Source organism: Cygnus olor, chromosome 21 (genome assembly GCF_009769625.2).
Source record: "Cygnus olor isolate bCygOlo1 chromosome 21, bCygOlo1.pri.v2, whole genome shotgun sequence".
Taxonomy (NCBI): domain Eukaryota; kingdom Metazoa; phylum Chordata; class Aves; order Anseriformes; family Anatidae; genus Cygnus; species Cygnus olor.
This window is the reverse complement of record NC_049189.1, coordinates 5,642,070-5,663,252: the sequence shown is the minus strand read 5'-3', so window position 1 is coordinate 5,663,252 and position 21,183 is coordinate 5,642,070. Positions and strand designations below refer to the sequence as shown.

The window sequence follows — 21,183 nt, the reverse complement described above, 5'->3', positions numbered from 1 at the left end:
ATCAATGGTCCATGAGGAAATCAAAGGCACTGCGAGACACCAGCGTGTTGTAATGGTTTAATGCGAATTCCCCTGGCTGAAATTGTACATCCTGTGTGAAACACCAGAGCACGCAGACTCCTAATTCATTCCAATCACAGTACCGGGCAGAGGAAAACGCAACAAAATAAGTGGGGGGAAAAAAAAAACCCTGCTAAATAAATACATACACCTATTCAACATCTCCTCAATGATTGGCCTGTGAAGTCCCTTTATTTGGCAACCGTGTGGGTCATTTGTTATGGATTTCAGTTAACGCATTGCGACCGTTTTACTCAAGTTGATTGTCTGGCGTTTTTTTTCCTCCCTTCCGCGTGTGTGAGTGTGTAGCACTGAAACAGACCTAAACAGCCCATGGAAACAGTAGGAAAAGACCTGTTGTACCTTCTGCAGGTCCACTCAAACTGTAGAGAGTGAGTTCTCTGCCAAAATGTACACAACTAAAGCTATCCTGCCTGTGTCAGTAGGTCCCGTCCTAGATGAAGTGGCTCTTACACCTGAAAATTAGATAGCAGAGGCTGGAGCCACACAGAACTAAGATGAATATTTTTCTAAGGACAATTCTGATGTGGATTTACTGCTTGTGAAACATTCTAGTCTGGCAGACTGAGAGAATAAAGGTGTCTAAAAAGCAGAGCAGGTATCTCACAGATAACAGCAAAAAGGTTTCTCCCTATTTGCCCCTACTATTCTAGGCAGATTTTTATACTTATTGATTCACCACAATATCTTAGCACTTTTCAACCACTCATTTCTTTCAGTCTCAACCCCACTGGAGAAGTGTCTGCAGTGGAGTGCTTTGGTTTGGAATCTCAAATAATAGAAATACTGAATAATGATTTCCTGTAAGTACCAGAAAATAGTTCTTTTATAGTGATGGCCAATTCTAGCTAGATGCAAAGAAAAATTATCCAAATAATCACTGAGGCCATCAAAGACCAGTAAGGCCTCAGGATTTTTATCCCATGATTAAGAGCTCTTGAAAATCTTAACGTGGGATAGAGCTTAGCTAATTCAGCAACGAAGCCCTCCTCGCTGATCTAGTTGTTGTCAGCCTTCCCTTTCTTATATTTAATCTGCACATATTGACATGTTCTGAATTTGTCTGGTTATACACTCTCCCTTTAAACTGCAGTATTACAAGATAAGGAGGCTATTTTTTATGTCTTCAGACTAATCCCAGAGGTAAAGTATCATTAGCGGACCTTCCTTTAGCTAACAGGAAGCACCTGTATTGCCACTGCTGCTGCTTTGAACTTCGTGATATGTTTCCCAAGACTGCAAAGAGGTAAGGAATCAGATGATCTTCAGGCTCTTACTACTGAGTTTCATCTGGTACAACATTAAACTGTTATGACTCTTGGAGCCAGCTCCCTGATTGTTTATGTTTGGAATAGCATCCAGAAATGATTTTCTAATGTCCAGTCCTGTATATGCTGTAGATAGAAAAGGGCTTCCAGCTACTTGGAGAGAGAGAGCTTGTGACTTGCCTCCAAAAAGCTGGATTTCCAGTCCAAGAAAGCATTTCTGTAAAACTAACCGAGCAGTGAAGGTTCAAGTAAATTGCATTTCCAAGAAACAGCGGATGAGGAGCAGAATCAGAAATGAAGGCACAAAATCTCCTTCCAATTCTACAGCAACATTCCTAGATATTACCTGCAGTATCAGAGAGGGAGATCTTCCAGTAGTGGAGTCTTAAAATATCATTAAAAAACAATATCCACATAGCTTTGATCAATGCCTTAGAGACTCTCAGCAGCATTCCCTGTTTCCACTCAAAGTCAGCAGTGAGCAGGGCCAGGGAAAGGTCTTTCCTTGGAAGCATGGCTCTAGGGGTCAAGAAAGGACACTGCAATATAACGGGTTCCTTTGGTGGTTGGAAGACCTTCATGATAGTGGGTCAGGCGTCCTGGATGCATAAGGGTCCACCCTTTCCGTGGAGCTCGAATTGAGCAGTTGTAGCGCAGGAACCGACAGCCTCCTCCCTGAGAGAAACAGACCAAGAAACACATCAGCTTGGTACAAGCACCTCAGGGAATGGGTCTCTTGCCTTCTCTTGGCAGCCCTTCTAAAAGTGTGAGAAAGTTGTTGGGGAATCTAATGGTTCTAATGTTCTCAAAAATCTTCTAACCTAACCCAGTCGTTGATTGCAATCTTTAGTGTGGAGAAGCCAGATATGGATAAGGAAAGGGTTTTCAGCTGCCTGGACTGCCTGAGAGCCTGTACTTCATTCCTGACACACTGGCAAGCACTTACCTCATAGTCTATTCCAACTCGGTTCAGAGCAATGTTAATGGTAAAGGTGGAAGCGTCGTGATGGGGCATTAGAGAGGGCTGCTCATCGGGTTTGTAGCGGACTACAAAGGCTAGCTCAAACTGAGTCTGCAGGAGAGAAGAACACAGTGCACATCTGTTACAGGGCTATAGCAGTCCATGACTACTGAGCTGCAGGACAGGGTGCCATTTTTAAACTGCATCTCACTGATAAGAGAGAAAAACAACAATAAGGCAGGAGAAAGTTATTGAGAAATTGTGTGTTTCCTGATACACATACTCAAGTCACAGTCCAGGATCAGTTCTCCATACTGGGAAACAGGATCCATATTGCTAAAGGATTCTAGTAGTATTTTCACACGGTTGTGATTGTAGCAGATGCTGTGCTGACTGTGCGTTTCCATGCCAAGGTATACCTACCTTGGTATAGTATCCTGGGTACAGTTTCTCAGTGATGGGTGCAATATAGTCCAGAAGAAACTTATACCATTCTCTTTCAAAGCCTATTTGGTTCATGTGGATATCAATAGTTGGGACATTTTCATAGCCTCCTTGTATTCTACTGTCCTGAAAATGAATCATGAAAATACCCATGAGGGTGGGCACCTTGAACTTCCAAGAATGAAAAGCACTTGTTTCTGGTAATTACCGATACATACGAGCTTTATTTATCAGGATTTTCAGGATGGAAACCTTATGTCAAACAACAAATAAACCCCAAGGTAAACAACATTACCATCAAAAGGGCAGATAGCTTCAGCAGATAGTAAAGGACTCAGAAAAATTAATTTACATTTAAGAACATGGGCAAAATCGTGGAGTAAATCAGGAGAAAAAATAGGGGTATTGCATCCAGTATCCTGGTTTAACGTCAGGGCCTAATGCCTTTCTAGAGGAGGCATTATTGTCACCAAGTATACATGGAAAATGGTGTCACCTAGAAATCAAACAGCTCCTGCTTTTTCTTACCGTATTGTCACCTGTGGACCACTTGCCATAATGTTCCATTTCTTCCACCAGCTCATCACAGGCAGTGTCGGTGAATATAGGGAACCAGTAAACATCTGGGCAGGGCTGCAGAATGTGGATAGGTGAGAACAGCAGATACAAGGACAGGTGCTTGAGGCAAAAGGAATGAGACTAAACTGACTGTAGATAGGGTCAGATTAAGTGGAAAGTAAAATATCAAGGATAGAAGTTTGTCTTCTGATGTGTGTGCCCTACTTCCAGTTAGGAGAGCTAGAGATGTACTTCTAGAATAACAATTTTGCTCTAAAAATACTTTCAAGGTCATGTGTCCTCTGGATTTGAAAGACTACAAGGTCATGCTGAACTGCTTGTTCCTGAGAATGACAACAGTGATAACACAAGTGTTATCCTGATGCTTATGTCCCATTTTGATGGATTAGAGCAATGTTTTCTTACCATTTCTACCAATTTCCCTTTCAGAGCTGCTGTATAGTTTTCATGGATGTACTTTTCTCTCCAGTCCTGCAATTAAAAGATAAGCAAAGCAGTCATTTCTGCAGGGTCTAGTTAGAGATGCAATGAAAAGCAAGGGTACAGCAGTATTTCACACGTTTTGAAAATCCAAATGTTATGAATCACACAGCCTCTCTTTATATTCTGTGACTAAATTCCTGATCCCAGTTGAGAGATATTGTATAACGAAGCCTGGACCTTCCTTATTGGTGAAATTGGTCATCAAATCTTCACATCCCACATAGCCTGCTAAGCGCGCAGAGCATGTAGGTTATCTCACCTCAGGGTTGCTGAATATTTGCCAGAGATCATTGTGGAGGTGATTTGTTTGATAATTCTCCAGGGACAGTATGTGTCCAAACTGATGTCGATTTGTCAAGTACATAAAGACTCCCTGCAGGACAGAAAGAAATGATCAAGCTTTGTTTCCAGACCTCATATTTCTGTGAGAATCTGTGAAATAAAAGCACTAGACAGCTTTCCAGTGATGATGGCTCTGCCCAAATAGTTCATCTATTCATTCTTTCTCCTGTGGGCTTTTACTTTAATTTCTACCCTGGATATTAGAAATTTTGAAAAGTTATAGCAAGAGACAGTAATTCTGTGCCTATCATCAGCCGAGGCTGGAAACAGAACAGAGCAGCTGCTGTAAGATTAGGTTCTTCCTTCTTACCCAGTTGCACCCTTTTAGAACAGCCCTGAATAGGCCCAAGAACAAATATGTTATCTGCATTTATCGGTCCCTGGCTCTGGGTGGTTTCACAGCAAGACAGAAATCCTACACTGTTCCAAGCCTGCACAGGATCGAGTAATGCCAATTCATCCTGCCCAATACACCGACAGAGCTGAATGCCTTGAAACCACTTAATCTTGTCACCTCCACACTGGCATGCAGTTCTCCCCTGCCAGCCTCTCTCTGCTCAACTGACCTGATTCCGTACGTTGTGGCAGAAAGCCATGTCAGCATCCAGCTTGCCACTGTGGAAGAGATCTCCCTGGTCAAGCTCCGATCGCAGAGTGCTAGCTTTAACCATGTAAACACTGCTGATGTAGGGAACATTCCAAAGCCCACTGAAACACAGGAGTAGGAGAGTAAGACTTGAAATAACAGTAGTACAGAAAATGCTAGACTTGATGGGATGGCAGGTGGCACTGCTCTATCAGCCAGGTTGGCCTTAAATGAGCCAACTCAGAACAGTAAGGAGAAACCATGCCAGCAGGAATTGTCATTCCAGGAAAAATCATTTATATTGTCCAGAGACTTTAAGGCATACAAATGGCAGGGCACTGTGAAAGCAATTAATTGATACTGTGTATTTCTGCTAGGGACACAGTTAATGGCTTGAATCTCTTCCCAGAGAGATCAGCATATTTTTTTCTAATGATTTAAAAAAAAATGAACCAGCCAAAAGGGCATAAGCTGATTTCCAGCATTTATTGCCCCCCCAAAGGCCACTCAAGAATATGAATAAACCAACAATTATATTTTGTGAGTATTCCATTCCATGGTCACCTGGTGTTTTATGAAGATGATCTGATAATGATTATACAGCTCTTTATGGGATTTTACAGATCACACTAACTATCATTCACAGGTGGGAAAACATGACATGAGTAAGATGAAATGATTTCAGCATAGTCAGGACTCTCAACACCTTACTCTGATCACAATAAAATCTGCCTGAAGTACATTATGGTCTCTGCTCAGGGAAGAACACAGAGCAGCTTCCAACCAGGAGAACAGACTTATTTTCCTTTTCTATACCCAAAGACAACTGCATTCTGTGGTTCTTTGACATTAGCTGGTTTGATGATAATGTGCAGCAGCCTGCTTTGTATCTGAGGGATTGCATCAGTAAGAAACTCTCCTTGTATACTCACACCCTCCGCCTTTGAACAATATCCACATAATCTTCTGAGCGGGCATAGTATCCATCAGGGCTCAGCGCTCCCCAGAAATTTGACCACAACTTCTCATGACGACTTACCAGTGGGGCAATCACTAGCCTGTGAGCACAAAAGAAAAGGGATGTTACCACAGGAAGTAAAGGGAAAGATTTACAAACCAGGCAATCATAAGAGGCAGATTCTCTATTACTTGCTGCTTCCGTTAACTATGTTGAAATAAAATTCCACACATGCAAGGGCAAATGTGGTTACAATCTTATACCTAACTGCATCCAGAAGCAGGTCTCTCAGAATCCAATTTGTTCTAGTGACTATATAAAAGCAAAACTGGGGATGATTTACATTCATTGCTTAAAAATCAGGGATTCCAACTACAGTAAAACGGGACCAAGTAAGAGGCATTTGTATAACATTCCACTCCCAACACAGTCCACCTAGTGCCCTACTCATCTCATTGATAGAAGAACTCACTATATTCCTTGTGTGAAAGATGGCCAGTAACGACTGCTTAGCCCCAAGAACTCACTTGTTCTGTTCAATGAGGATCCTTAGAGTCTCTGTGTTCTTCAGAACTATTTCAGCATCCAAGCTAAAATAATAGTCACAGTCAGGATCCTTTCTGCACAAATCCCTATAGCCAGAGAACAAGAAAAGTCACATCAAAATCTTCCTAGAACAGTTAGGCAAGGGACAGAACAGCAGGAATTCATAGAATGGTTTGGATTGGAAGGGACCTTAGATGATCTAATTCCAGCCAGCCTGCCATGGGCAGGGACATCTTCCACTACACAAGGTTGAATTCTCTCATCTTGTAGTCTAAGAGTCTTCATCTGAGTGCTAGAAAAGTTAATTTAATGTAAGAATCCACAGGGCTAGCTGAGTAAAGCACATCAGTTTCAGCAGCCAACAGCACATGCTGAGATGTGTGTATCACATGTAGCAAACTGTTCCCCCAGCACAGACTGAGAGGGTTCCCATTTACAGATGGCCCAATTCCAAACCTGAGCTCAAACTCACACCTCCTGATCACAGATAACAAGACATTCTGCCACTAACTCTCAGCTTTACTACACTCCTTTTCTTTGGAAATATGGGTGCATATTCTTTGTGATGTAGGACTGGGCATATAGACTATCGAGGGTGGGAGGTAGAGGGCTATTATCCTAACAGAGCAAACAACCAGTGAGAATTTGGTTTGTGAAATTGAAGGAGTAAGGACTGATTTTCTCCCCAATGTATAATGGGCATGGAGAATTAACATTAGGAAAATTGAGAGTGACTGAAAGGAAAAAAAAATCCACTTGACCATGATGATCATCAGAAAAAAAAGACTGCCTTAGCTTGGACACAGGCTGACTATGCTAGCCATCATGTCTGGCCTCTTCACTTACATGCCCAAGTTACGCGCCTCAGCATTCTCCATCTCATCATCTGGTCCAATCACTTTGATGGCGAGATATTCTTTGCCATGCTCCTTAACAAAAGAGTCCACCTGCATCAAGTGATGCTCCTCCTATGCCAGAGGAAAAATAAGGAGAAACAGGTGAGATGAATTCATCCCAGGCCGCTCAGCCTCCTGTTCTTGAGAATGCCAAACCAGACAAGCAACAGCTCTTCCCACTTTCACGTCTTTACAGCTGAATGCAGCTGTTGTATAGGTGCCATTGCAGATGAGTACTGGGATTATAAAGCCTGCAACCTTCAAGTAGACTGCCAAAGGTGATTAGAGTAGAGGAGGAGGTATACATTTTCCCAGCAGGCCATCACAGGCCCATTTTACTTACATGGTTGTGAATGAAGAGTTGGATTCGTTGCTTTGGGTAATGAAGTTTACGAAGCCGTGAGAAAAACTGGGAAAGGAATGGAGTGGGCTGCTCAATGAAAATGCCAATCAGAATCACTGGCAGTGCCTCATCCTACATTCAATGAGAAGAAAAGCAGTAGCTCATCAGACATCTAAGATCCCATGGTAATTTTAACACCTGCCTTGAGAGCTCGGAATAGACATCAGCCTTACCTTAAAACCTGTTAGGCTTCGCAGACCTTCATCACACACAGTGCAGCCAGTCTCAAATGTCCATATTTGAGGAATGTAGTTTCCCAGGTAGTTCAGCTGCAGCTGCAAAAGGGAACTTGCCACGTTATATATTACAGGGCAGAGGACTATCTTTGCCTCTATCACTCCCCAGTGTAAGATCACATTTCAACCATACTTCATTTATGTTCTCCTTGGACTAACGAATCTGTAAAGCCTGACAGTCTGAGGGTCTAACTACACACTGATCTTTGAACCAGACCCACCTTGCTGCTATGGACCTAGGCCACTTATTGTGTCTCAGAGTAAATGTACACAGGGAAAGTCAGTATATGGGAAGACAGTAACCTGATACATTCAAATCTAAAGGATTACTTTGCAACAAATGCATACCAAACCTTTTTCTCAGGATGCCCCCTTACCTTGGTGGGTCCATTTCCATGAATCACCACAGGCAGAGTGTCATATAACAAGTTTCTTGCTCTCACTCGTGCGTTTTCAAACTTCAGAACCACCTCATCTGGAAATGATATTGCCATCATGTTATCAGAGGAACGCCACTACTAAAAATTAGCAGCACAATGCCCCATTTCTACTGAACAATTGTTGAAAGACAAATGCACGGATCTGGATAATCCTTTGGAAAACAGACTAGTACAGACCCAAGCTCCAGTCTTTCATTGTTATAATGAGCATAGGAACAAAAAAGCTACATTGCCATTTTCATTTTTTACCTGACTGAAATAAAGATGGACTGGTGCAAGACAATAAACTGAAAACATTAGGCAGTAATATCAGGAGAGTAAGTGAATCAATTTAGCAAGGACTGGCAAAATCAATCAGCTGGTCAGAAGCCTGGTATGGGTCAGCGAGTGCCCAAGGCAGTGTCTGGCTGCATCTCGCCTCCTATGGCATTCCAGACACTGTTCCAAAGCGGAAAGACAAGGCAAGCCCTAGGCAGTGTTATGTGTTATTACTTGCAGTGAAGTGCCTCCCAGTTTCAATCCCTAAGGCTAATACAATCTGACATGCTTGGAGATCAAAGTGGCAAGGAGATGTAAGATGGAAAACCTGACCTGCATTCCCCCAAGTGAAAAGGGAATTGCAATGTGAACCTAGTTGGTCACAGTGGAATTGCAAATAAATCCCAGAACTCTGGCAGAGGCTTTTTGCTGGAGCTTGTTCTACAAGGACAGGAATTTCTGAAATTTAATCCCTTCAGCCACAACACAACTTTATTTCTGGTGTGAGCATGCCGTTGCATTCCAAGGAGAAACTGGCTTCTTTCTACCATCTCACCTAATGCTCCATTTAGGTTTTGGAAGATCCGGCTTCTATGGTCTAGACTGATGTTGATATTTTCCTTTAAGAGAATGAGATAAATAACCTTAATTAGAACACAAGCAGGCATCCATTCTTCACATGTGAAAGACTCTATGCTGAATAGAGATATATCATATTCCTATAATCATTTCCACAATCTCCAAGCTCTGAAGCCTGAAACGCTCCCAGATCATCCTCATTTTCACTAGAATCTGGGAAAAGTTACCATTTTCTAAAACAATTTCAACATATTATATTAGGCAAAACCATACAAATGAACATTTTAAATACTGATCTGTGTGTACCAATAGTAATATGTAACGTATTAATGAAGTACACTTGCAGCACAGTCACATAAAGCCCATATATAATATGCAGGAATGCCGAGATAACAAAAACATTTGCTGTCAAAACAGTTTCTTGCCATCTGTCCACAGGGCTAGTGTCACCTCAGGTAAGGGCTCAGGTACTGGTGTCGAACCAGAACATAGTAAGGGTGTAAGGCCAGCTGGTGCAATCATTGCTTTTATCTCCTGCTACAAGTCACACCTGGACTAGATTGTTGTCAGACTAAAATCCAGCTCTGACTTAACAGATTTCAGTGTCCCTCCAGGCATCTGTTAAGATTGATTACTGGAAAGGACAGCAGGGTGCTAACATCCACTGTCTGAATGCCAAGTTAGTAGAATTACTCAGCCTTTGTGTGGCATAGGGCCAGAACTGCAGATGAGAATGTTAAAGGAACTGTTTATGTTAAAATGTCACGATCCGTATTCATATTTGGGGAGGTAAAAAAGCACAACTCCTCTAATCGATCTGAAAGCACTTTCCTATTTCTAATGATTCCTCCTGACTTCTACTGTTACAGTTTCACTTCTTAATCCTCATGCATTTGTGACGTCCCTCAAGGACAGCCCCCACTGTGTAATGCAGAGCTGGGCAGACACAACAGAAGCAGTCATCCTGTGGGGTGGATGATTTGCCATGGCTAATCTGGAATGGCAGCGATACTTCCAGGGTCCATTCCAAGCTTCTGTGTGATGTTATGCGGCATGCTGCATAGGCTAATGCAAATTTTGTCAGTCAGGATCCGGAGGTGTTTGCTGAAGGCAGTGGTAGCCTCTTTGCTCTAGCAGGGTTACTCGGTTACGCCTATGGTCCCTGTCCTGTGGCACAACAGTGGCTACAAGACTGTGAACCTTTGTTCTTTTCATCCCCTCAGATCTGCTCAGGCCTTATCTGCACTTGTACCTACAACGTACTTTAGTGCTAAGTTGGATATCTCTAAGTGAGAGCTGCACAGGGAAGATACACACTTAAAAGTTTGGGTTTCACATCCCCTGGGAGAAGGCTGGTTAGTTCTGCCACACTCAATAGCTTTAAACATCAGCACACAGAGCTATTGGTATGTGTTACCAGTAAGACTTATTTTAAGACGCCTATCTTCCCAGTCACATTGTAAGCTAAAAGATAAAATCTGCTAATAACAGAACAAAGGTGTAGTTGCTATAATGCAAACTTTCACAAGATTAACAGTTAACAGAACATACCATTAGCATTTTCCATGTAAGAATGCCAGAGTAGTAATTCTGGGGCCAAATATATCTGATTAACTTATTTTAAAGTCAACAGGGATACTGCACAGAAAAGGCTTAACTGTGATGCTTCTCAGACAACTCTTCTTAATCCCAAAGTCTAGCTACACGTACTCTTTTTTCTGGATCCAAAAAGACATTCGTATAGAAGAGCTGGTCACTGTCATCGTCCTGTCCTTTCCACTCCTCTACAAGCTTTTTCAGGTTTGGCGCATAACCTATGAAGCCTGCAGGAATAAGGAAAAAGAGGTATTTCAACCCAGATAAACAGAAAATGTTAAGTACTCCTGTATACCAATACTCTCACTTTTTGTCACACAGAGAGTCTCATTCCACCCTACGGTGCAGCAGAGATACACCAGCTTTCAGCAAAAGCATGTATAGACCACCCTTCTTAGCACGGAATTACACCAAGATTGAACAGATAACCTCAGATGCTCATTCCCTAAATAACAAGGCTCACAGAAAAGAAGGGATAGGGAGGGGGTTCCTATCCTTTAGGTGTATTTCATAGCTATACCTCCTTCTGCAGGTAAAAGACAGCAGCACTGTTAGTCTTTCCTTTCCATTATGGACAGTTTTGCCCTGGGTTTCAGCACCCACCATATTCTACAGAGATGCTTTCCACCCTTGATTCCTTCATACTTCTCCCAAAGGCCTTCTAATGCAAGGACAAAGCTAAGAGTGGTTCTCAGCTGAAAGAAGGTTCTGCTTCTTACCTCCAGAACCCAGGAAGCGCTTTCCATCTCGCACCTGAGGATACTTGGCTTCCAACTTTCTGTCAGGATAGATGTAGTTCTCTGCCGAGAAGACCACCTTGCTCTTGGCTTGTTGGAACTTCTTCAACAGTTCTGTGGGGCCCGAAGCAAAGAGTACATCATAGCTAGAGTAAAAGACAAACGAAAAAAAGGACAGGAAGAAATGGAGTCAGAAAAATGTGTCAGCACAAAAAGCTTCTAGAAACAGCTCATTTATTAGGAATCCCATTCTTTTAGTTCTGCTTCACAGTATATGTCTTAATTACAGCCAATTAAAGTGAAGTCCTATTCATGGAGTGGAAGATGTTGCTTTCCACTGCAGAAGATTCCACAATGTCTTGGGGTAACCTATGCCCATTTTTACTTCTACAAAGTTTTCACTGATAGTAAAACCCAAACTTCCAAGCCGCAAAACATGCTGATCTTTTCTTCTTTACCCTGCTTTGCAACTGTGAAGCCCTGGTGTCCTCACTCATTAAGACTTATTCTGCCATTCCTTTATACCCACACTCCTTTCTAAACTAAACAAACCCATAGGTCATGCCTTTCAAATGTTCTGGCATCCTGCCACTCTCCATAGAGCTCTGCAAATCTTCATGAGGGACCTATACTGGACAATAGTCACTGGATGCAGGACACCAGCCGCTACCTCTTCAGTACTGGGTAGAACTAATTACCAAGCACCACTCCCAGAATGAGACTTGCATTTTTTCCAAGAGGATTTGCATACTACAGACCCACTTGTGGTGAGTAAAAAGTTGTTCATTCCAGAGATGAATCATTCCCAACCTCTAAATGCACGTAGACACTCAGAGCTGCAAAAGACGATCTCCCTGCCACGAGAGCTAGAGACAATACTGGTATCCCAGCCCTGCCTGTTGCTGGGCACAGGAAAAGACATTGAGACTCCGAACCATCCTTTTCCCTCTCCATATATTTCTGGCAGACTATTTCTTGGCTCTCAGGATTGTGTTGCTGCCTGCCTCACCTTATAAAAAAATAATTCCACTAAGGAAGGCCTGCCTGGGTCCACAGAAATTGTCTGCTCATTCTCTGGAGATAGTGGCAGCCAAATTCCACCCTGGCAAAAACAGGTACAACGCTATCAACTTTTGTATTATATAAGAGCTGGAATTAGCCCACTCTGGTCAGAGCTTCCCAGCTGCCACGGATGCAGCTCTGAGCAACTCTCAAGCGACTGCAAAGAATTCAGGGGGAAAAAAACACAGATCTGTACACACCTCCCAGAAGGAATCCATTTCACAGTTAATTTCTTCTTAATAAGAATCTGTCCAAACAACTTTCTGATTCAGTTCCTGACAAATCCTTTCCAATCCATTACCTTTCTATGAAAAGGATGATCAAGTCTGCATCATCTGCATACTGCTTCAAAGCTGCCTTCAAGAGACGGACCTTCTGCCCACCTCCGGCTGGCTTCTTGTCGTCTCCACCCTTCCATTCCTCATCAAGTCCAAGTACCTAAAAGATGACAGGCAGAGGGTCTACTGAACAGATAATTTTTCCAGCAGGTCTCACAGGAAAGAACCAGAACGCACAGCCTCACTACCCCTGTTAACTCCCAGTTCAAATCAAAAAGCATCCAGACAGAGAGACTATGCATATATGCCAGCCTTTGAACCGCTCTCTGAGATGGACAGTCAGAGCAACACTTAGCACAGTAACAAAGCACTTTCAGCATCAGGGACTGGAGCATCCTAATCTGTAGTGTATGTTTCAGCAACGTAATGGAAAAGTGCCATGGGACTCCCTTGAGCGGGAGTTATGGAACTCAGCTCAAGCCACCACTGGGGATGGAATAAGAAAGACTGCTGCAGAAATGCCCTCAGTCACAGTATTTTTCAGCTGACTGAATGGGCATGTCCTCTCTTGAGATTTTATTTAATCATTCTGTGGCCAAGTCTTATCTATTCCATGCTCTTAGGAGTGCCCATTTCAAAATTCCCTTTGACCAACCACCACTGAGGCTGCTAGTCGTCACCTGGACTTTGTAGTTGAAGAATTGTGCTGATCTTCTAAAGCGTCGAAATCCCTCAGTCTGTTTGGTGGCAACAGTAAGAACCAGCAGGTTTTCTGCATATGGGAGGAAACGCAAGAGACACATGATCAGCTTGCATTGTTTTCAAAATCTGCTGTTCCACAATTAATGAAGACGCTTTACTCACAAGACACTGAGCCGAGTTTGGGATCATTCGTCTTAAAGGTATTTGATGGATTTGATGAAGGGAAGTCATTAGGAATAAAATCCAACCCTTGGACTTTCTCAGTATCATGCTTTTAGTTGGTCATGAATCCAGCAACAGAATCCAGGAGTCCCAACTTAGCTCAGTCACTGCTGTTGAGGGACACAGGTTATGTCTGCTGCATATAACACGGACAGCTGTCCAGTTTCATTTTAAAACAGGCAAGGGAGGTAGTCTAGCTGTGGTCACTTCCCACTGAGAAGCAAACAGCTTGCTTACGCCTCACCCAAGTATCTCTACCCTGTACAATGCTAAGTGCTATAGGTGTTTGTCAGAAAGAAAACCAGCTTCAAATCTTACTTATTTGCTACCTGGATTTTCTTGGCAGCAACTCCTCAGAGACTTATAGAGAGAAAAAAAAGAATGCATGGACGTAGCTATTGTTTTACTGGAGGAACAAACTATTGTAGGGAAAAGGTGCCCAGAAATGTCAGCATTTGATGGAACAACCCAAAACTAGCTACAGTGCAAGCAAAACTGTTCCTTTGCCTTTGTATTTGCGCAGCTGATATTAGAACTTGGTCCGGGGTTTAAAATGGGAGACTGTAGAAAGATACAATTTAATTGCCTGAGTTATAAGCTGAAAAAAGAAAATACAATTTACTGAGTGTTTTTTTTTGCCCTGCTATTGAAAGCTACCATTCTCTTCTCTTCTCTTCTCTCACAGACAGTTTGAAGGAAATTAAACTTGAAGATGAAAAACAGAACTACTACAAAATGCCCACTTGGAAGTCACCCATTTAGTGCAACTGGCTTCCTGTTCCCCAAAGAGTTGCTTTTTTGTCATTCAGCATTGACTGGGTGCAGGGAAAACCAAAATTAGTTTGAATGTTATCGTTCTCCCTCCATGGCTGCTCCAATTTTCTACTGCAATCCATAGGTGTCTTCCAGATTTTTTCAGACATAAGCATGATTAATTTAATTCTGCCATCTCTTTCATTTACATCCTCCTAAACTGCTTTTCATTTCCAGTCCCTTAGAAATGGCAAAGCTAAATCCTGAAGTTCTCTTTCAAAAGTTTCTCTAGACTATCACTGGAATACAATTTTTATGTGGAGGCCCTGGCTTCTTCACTGTAGTGTTTAAATGCTATACTTCATCTTCATACTTTTACTTAAATAGGAATTTGTATAGGCTCTGGCAACAGTGTTTAAATGTGAATCCTGACCATCTGATTTTAACATCAGAAAATACCAGGAAAACCTGAAAGGATGTTTTCTTGGCTGGAGCAGACTTCTCTTGGAACAGTGATTTTTTTCAATGGATATACCAGATAAATCTTGCCAGTGTACCCAAGCTGATATCGTCTGACCTTACAGAGGAGGGATCTAAGAGCAGGGGTCCTAGACAGACCTGACAAAGATAGCAGAAGTCAAAAATAAGGTTATGTTAGGAAGAAAGAGGGTGCTCCCAAGGAAATCTGCATCAGAACACAGACTGGAGACACTGACAACAGTCTATATAAGGTCAGCTTTAATTGCATTCTGTTTGCATTTATGCAAACAGACAGACAAAGAGAGTGACAAACAAAAGAATATGAATCCTGCATAAGTGCAACCTTTAAAGGCAGAATTAATTTGTATGAAGTGCATTCCTAATTCAGCTCCTTCAGCATGCTCCAGTTCCCTGTGCCCTGTCTAGTCAGAGGGTGCAAACAAATGAGTAAAATATGCATTTCTTTGGGGAATATGTTAAAGCCATTAATGTTTCCAGCCATATGATGGCATGCAGAAAACCATGGCAGCTTTACTAGATAGCTCTAAGCTCTTGGTTTCTGAGAAACTGGAGATCATACTGCCAATGAAGAGGGGGGCAAATGCGGGCTTGCCAGCAAGAAGCGTAAAGATAAACATCAAATTCTGGCACCTGAAAGGAGAAGAGAAAACATATCCTAAGGACAAAAGAAAAGAGCCTGACTGCAGTGTAATTATTACAGCCTGAATGCTCAGGTATCTCACATTAAATAAATCAATAAATCATTTTTTGTGCCACCACTCCAAGAAAGCAACAATCTGTTTATACGTCCTTTGATACAATTGCCAAAAGTTTGTTGGACCAGATGAGAGAGCAAAAGGCTCCAGTGGATGAACAGGAAGCGGTGTCAGATTTCTAAGGCAGTTTTCTGTGTAGGTTTGACTGTGTAGCATGTGAGCCCACTGGAGCATGGAACTGCCAGCACACAGACTTCTATCCTCCGCAGCTGAATTCCTAGTTACTGATTCCCTTCTCCTTACTGGTCTGCGGGGGTAGGACTCCAAGACGCATAAGCTCAGTTTCTGTTCTCAGAAATCTCTGCAGTAGCAAGAGTTTTCCATCCCAAGAGACATTCCTTCAGCCCAGTACTTGAAGCACTGTGCTGAGCTATGCTGCCTCCGCTCCTACTCCTTTAACCCTTTTTTCTCTTTCTCAGCGGTTTTCCTGGTGCAGCTGATAGGTATTTCCAGAAATACAGCAGTAAGCCCCTTTAATTTCAGTATCACATGGATGGCGTGGAGGTTTTTTAAACCTCCAAAAGCAGATTTATTCTTCCCTATTTTCCAAATAACAGTTACTTTTCATATCTAGAAATGGCAGCCTATTTTGTTAAGCTGGGCTCAAAGACTCCTTGGGCCATGCTGACAATTAGAAACATTAGAAATACGTTTAATAATGGTATGACTGCAAAATACAAGCACAGCGTGGCTCAATGAAGCAAGTGCTGGATTAGCAACCAGAGGAGCTGAACTGTACTGTTAGCTCTGCTCTGCAACAAGGAGCCGGTCTTGTAATCCCTCGTCACTGACATCTGTAAAATGATAACAAAGGGCATTTAACAGCTTTGTGAAGTTCTTTGAGCGCTACCAATGACAAGGATTCAATAGAGACAAAGTATTAGTTCAGGAACTTTGATATCAACATCACAGTGAAACGACTGGGTAGACTTCTGAGTTTTTACAGGGAGGTTAGTAAAAATCAGCGATGAGTTCACTAACAACAAATTTCAGAGTTATTTACTTCTGCCCTGACTCGACAGGAAAAGCACAGCTGCAGCTGCATTTTAGGACATGGAATGAATTTATCCCTAGGCTATGCTTTGGGAAATCTTATTGTGTAGCTTCCTGTTAAGTTAGTGTCGAAGAAAATACCACTACTATTGGGATCAAACAGAAAAATCAAGCGCACAATTCAATGCAATTAAATTCACATTTACCAAAGTTTTTAGGTAACGACTCAACTAAAAACTGCATGTAACTATGCTTAGAGCTTCTGAAGAAATGTAAAAGAACTTATAAGGGAGAAGATAGGTATTATTCTCGTATTACTCTGGGGAAGCCAAAGCACAGACAGGGCAGGGCATTTTTTCTGAGCCACGATAGAAGTGACGGGTTCAGAAAACAGTTAATTCCAATACCCTTTTCCTAAACAACATACCTGATTGTCTATTCCCAGCACCCCATTTTATATCTCTAGTGTGCTCTAAAACTTCGCTGAAAGCATAGATGATTTGGGGTGTGTAAAGCAGGATGACACCGAGACTCATTTCTTACTTGTATTTATCTAATAGTAACCCTAAATGCGGAAATGGCACTGCGTTAGCAATGCCAGTATCGCTAAATAACTCCCAACACTCCTAGGGATACATGTTAACTATATTAAGTAATATACACAGCGAAGGTAATTAAAACAGAATCACTCATTGTCAAGGGAAATATTCTAGATAACAAGATGAGCTTTCTTCTTCATTGCCACTTCCCTAATGAAGACAAAGATAATTATCCAAACATCTTGGCAAAGTGACAGTGTGTGAACCTCTTTGTCAGCCTGCTTGACGTTCAATAGCTTCCCTAACCCTCTACTGTTCTACCAATTACTCTTCACAGCATGTACCAACTGCACATGTGAGGATAAAATGATGTTGGTTTAGGAGCATTTTGGATCTCAGGTAACAGCATGGCCAGGCTACGGATCAAAAGCTCTCTTTTACCTATTTCTTGAACTGTGTAAGTTCAAAAGCAGGAAGGGCTGTCCCCGGTGGGATGCAGCCCAGGGGACTTTACCAGCACGAAATGTTGTCCAGAGCTCTTCTCACACAACTGAGTGGCGTGTGCCTGTCTGGTAACTGTGGCACTCAAGAAGCACGTGCAGAGAGCACCCACACCAGCCTGTGCCCTGCCTCCGAGCTCAGCAGCAGGCTCTGGATGCCAACCAGCAGCTCAGACTCTGCAGTGGGCACCGGTCCCAGGTCGGGCAATGCCTCTGAGCTGCACTGGGGAGCTAAGAGCAGTAAGAGCACCAACTGCAGAGGTGCCCCGCCATCAGCCTGGCCACCAGCTCCCCGTGCAGCCGGTCCCCCACCCAGTGCCCCGGAGCAGCCCCCTCTCTTACCTTCCTGCTTGGAGGCACCGCCACCCTCCACCCCGAGCAGCGCCAGCACCACCCAGGGCAGCAGCACCGCCGGGGGCACCATGGAGGCGACTTCCCCGCCTGGATCCCGGTCCGGGAGCCGACACCGACCGGGGGCGCTGCCTGCGGGACGGCCCCGGGCGCTGCCCCGCTCCGCAAGGACCCGGCAGAGAGCGGCTCTAGAAAGCTCCGGGGCTGCTGGAGCCTGTGCCACGCACCAGACCCGCCCGGCGGGGACGGGCGGAGGAAGAGGGGAGGCGGCGGCTCCTCCTCCCGGGCCGCCCCGGCTCCGGCCCCCGCAAGAGGCGGGGAGGCAGCTGGCCCGGAGCCGGGAGAGGGAGCAGGAAGCGCTGGGGCCGGGGCTTGAGCAAAACAAGGGAACATATAACATCTGCCTTTTGCAGGCGTTCAGAGCCCGGCGGGAAAGGTCCTGTGGCTACAGCAACTTTACCTGGGGTGCGGGGCCCGGCAAGTCCTGCTGCGGGCGGGATGCTGGGCAGGGGGCTGCAGAAGAAGAACCACGCGATAAGCAAGTGTGAGCCTCTGTCGGAGCGGGGCTGACTTTCTGCTTTCAGGCCAGCTTCAGTTAGTGCCAGGCTGCATCTGCTTGACACAGTCATTAAGTGGGAAAAAGGCACAAGAGAAATGGATTATGCACAGCTCTGGATACTAAATACCTTACTCTGGATACTAAATACCCTTACTAAATACTTTCTTTTCACCTGTCCTCTCATCTCAAACTTTTCCTTCTGGAATACAAAATCTGCTGCGGTACTTTCCTGTGCTGTTTTTCTCCAGCTACATGTGCTTCTTACTGTCTTACATTTAACTCTTTGTCCTTGTGCTGGGTTTTCTTGCTCTAGTGTGACGATTCTTTTTCTAGTTTATTTTGACTTTGACGACAAAATAAACATACTTACAAAAATTACAGTCTTTTAATTGGTTTCAAGGTCATTTTTATATTGCAATGAATTTATGACTCAGATGCAGGGAAACATTTGAGTCTGAAGAACAACTAATAAGGAGCTACTGCTGACACATATGTTACGTGAGGCCTCAAGCAACACATTTTTTTTCTACTAAAGCAAATGCCTAGAAGTGACAGAGCCCTGGTTTTAGGCACTGTATTTAAATAAAGCCAACTTTGCTTCCATTACTGAAAGAAACATTAAGAGTTTACTTATTTTCTATCTCGTAGTGTGCGATCAATGATATTTAGTTGATATTAAATAGATGGAAAGTGACAAGTTGCGGTATATTATTGAAGCCGTCACAGGAGATGTACTGACTCAGCCCTACTCAAGGTTGGTCCATGTATCAAAAAAAAATAGAAAATTAAGGTGTTGGGGAGAAAGCACCAATGGTAGGTGGTTTAGCAGAGGCATAAAAAGTGAAGGATGCATGCTGACAGTTGGTGAACAATTTGCATTGAGATAAAAAAGAAATGCAATACATCGCACTGGGGCTATGGAATATGCAGCTGGAAATACACCTATGGAGACATAAGAGGATTGGGATAATATGCAAGTTTCCCTAACTAAAATGAACAGAAAGCACATGTATTATAGGATTCAAAATTTCAGAATAAACACGAGAAGGTAGGATCCTGGAAAAAAATAAGCACCTGTTAGAAGGGCCACAATGTAGCTAATATTCTCCATGTTTCATAACAGCATCCTCCCAAAGAACAACTCTTCTTATTAATTTGTTCACTGAGAATACTCTTGATTCTTTTCAAAGAGCTCTTGTTTCCACTCCCTTCTCCCAAAGCAGGAATTCCCTCATAATTACCAGGCGAACAGAATAGTCCTCATGCTCAAATGACATACTGCAGGCAACAATCCAAGGAAATGCTAGTTGTCCCTAAGATGGTGACTTCAGGAAACTTCCTTTTTCAATACTGCCAGTTTCACAAAAAAAAAAAAAAAGAAACAAAACAAAACAAAAACCAAACACACTTTCACTTTAGATTTCTTCTGTACTTTGGAAGCCCTGAAAAAGCCCTTGCTAAATCTTTAGCAGCCTCTACAATTTAAGCTGGGAGCCACAGCAAAGGCGTTTAGCCCCTCATCTACAAAGCACAGACCAAGGTCTGCGACTCAGTCTAGAGTTTTAGAAACGTTGTTTCTCATTTTAAGGGCGTTAAATCTCTCCATTCTAAAATGAAGGCAGTTTTGCACACTAAAAATCATGAATGCATCATTGTTCATAGTGCCGTACTCAGTCTGTCCCTATGTGACAGCTCTGTTTGCGTTCTGTAGCTATGCCAACCCAGCGAGCAGATTTTTTTCCTGTTTCTATGTTTGTGCTGCTTTGTGCGCTCTGGCTGGAGTCGGCTGCCTGTCTTTTTAAACAGAGGCAGCTGCCAGTGCAGATGTGCCTGTGAGTACGTGCAACACGTGCTCCGAGCAGGGCCGCAACTTCCTAAAACTGAGCGGAGCAGAACTCAGTTTGTAAGGCAGCCTCAGTACACACCCCACCTTCTGGAGGAAACACTGGTACCACTGAAGTGTGCAAGAGACAAGATCTCACCCTTTTGAGTCCAATGCCCCCCTCCAAAAACAAACAAACAATCAAAAAGCCTTAAAAAATCAGACATCTCCTTAGCAGGACGAAGTCAGGAAAGCCTCTCGTCTGCTCCCGTTCCCTGAGCTGCCTCCCCGGCTCTGGCTGGGCAGGAATTTCACACTTCATCCTAACCCACAGGCTTTCCGTGGGGTTTGCTACTGTCTTTTGAGAGCAGCCCGGAGTGCAAAGTTTTCCTTGGCTCGACGCGCACGTCCTGGCCACGCCACAAAGCTCGCTCTCCTGCTCACTACGCAGTGGGGAACACGTTGGAGGCACACAACTGGCTTTCCCAAACTAGGCTGTGTTGTGGGAACGCGACCAAATTGCCACTGAAATGAGGGAAAACTCCAGGCTTTTCCTGTCAGAAAAGCCACCTGGGGGGCCTTGGGGGGGCGGGGGTGGGGGCGCGGAGCCATTTTCCCCTCACAGACCACGGGGGGGGGTGGGCCGGGGCTGCCGCCAAGCACCTCCCGTGAGGGGGGTGGAGGCGGGAGGCGCGGCTCCGCTGTCGCAAAGCGCCGCACGGCGCGGAGCTTCCGGGCGATGGCGGCGTGAGG

The 21,183-nt window shown here is 43.7% G+C and overlaps 1 protein-coding gene across 2 annotated transcripts; it reads right to left on the bottom strand.

Annotated features, from left to right (window-relative positions):
• Window positions 1-42: 42 nt before the first annotated feature.
• Window positions 43-20,275, bottom strand: PLOD1 (procollagen-lysine,2-oxoglutarate 5-dioxygenase 1). 2 transcript variants are annotated; one of them, XM_040533895.1, is made up of 20 exons: window positions 19,850-20,275; window positions 18,510-18,664; window positions 13,414-13,505; window positions 12,757-12,893; window positions 11,376-11,539; window positions 10,771-10,883; window positions 9,038-9,101; window positions 8,161-8,258; window positions 7,721-7,822; window positions 7,488-7,619; window positions 7,095-7,216; window positions 6,230-6,334; window positions 5,677-5,802; window positions 4,725-4,866; window positions 4,076-4,189; window positions 3,739-3,804; window positions 3,283-3,387; window positions 2,734-2,880; window positions 2,296-2,421; window positions 43-2,024 (listed from the first exon to the last, which is right to left on the bottom strand). In XM_040533895.1, exons 1-20 carry the CDS (start codon window positions 19,870-19,872, stop codon window positions 1,869-1,871), a joined length of 2,289 nt encoding a protein of 762 aa, XP_040389829.1. In that variant the 5' UTR covers window positions 19,873-20,275; the 3' UTR covers window positions 43-1,868. The 2 variants fall into 2 exon arrangements, with proteins under 2 accessions (XP_040389829.1, XP_040389828.1); XM_040533894.1 differs by lacking the exons at window positions 18,510-18,664; window positions 19,850-20,275 and adding an exon at window positions 18,041-18,338.
• Window positions 20,276-21,183: the final 908 nt, after the last annotated feature.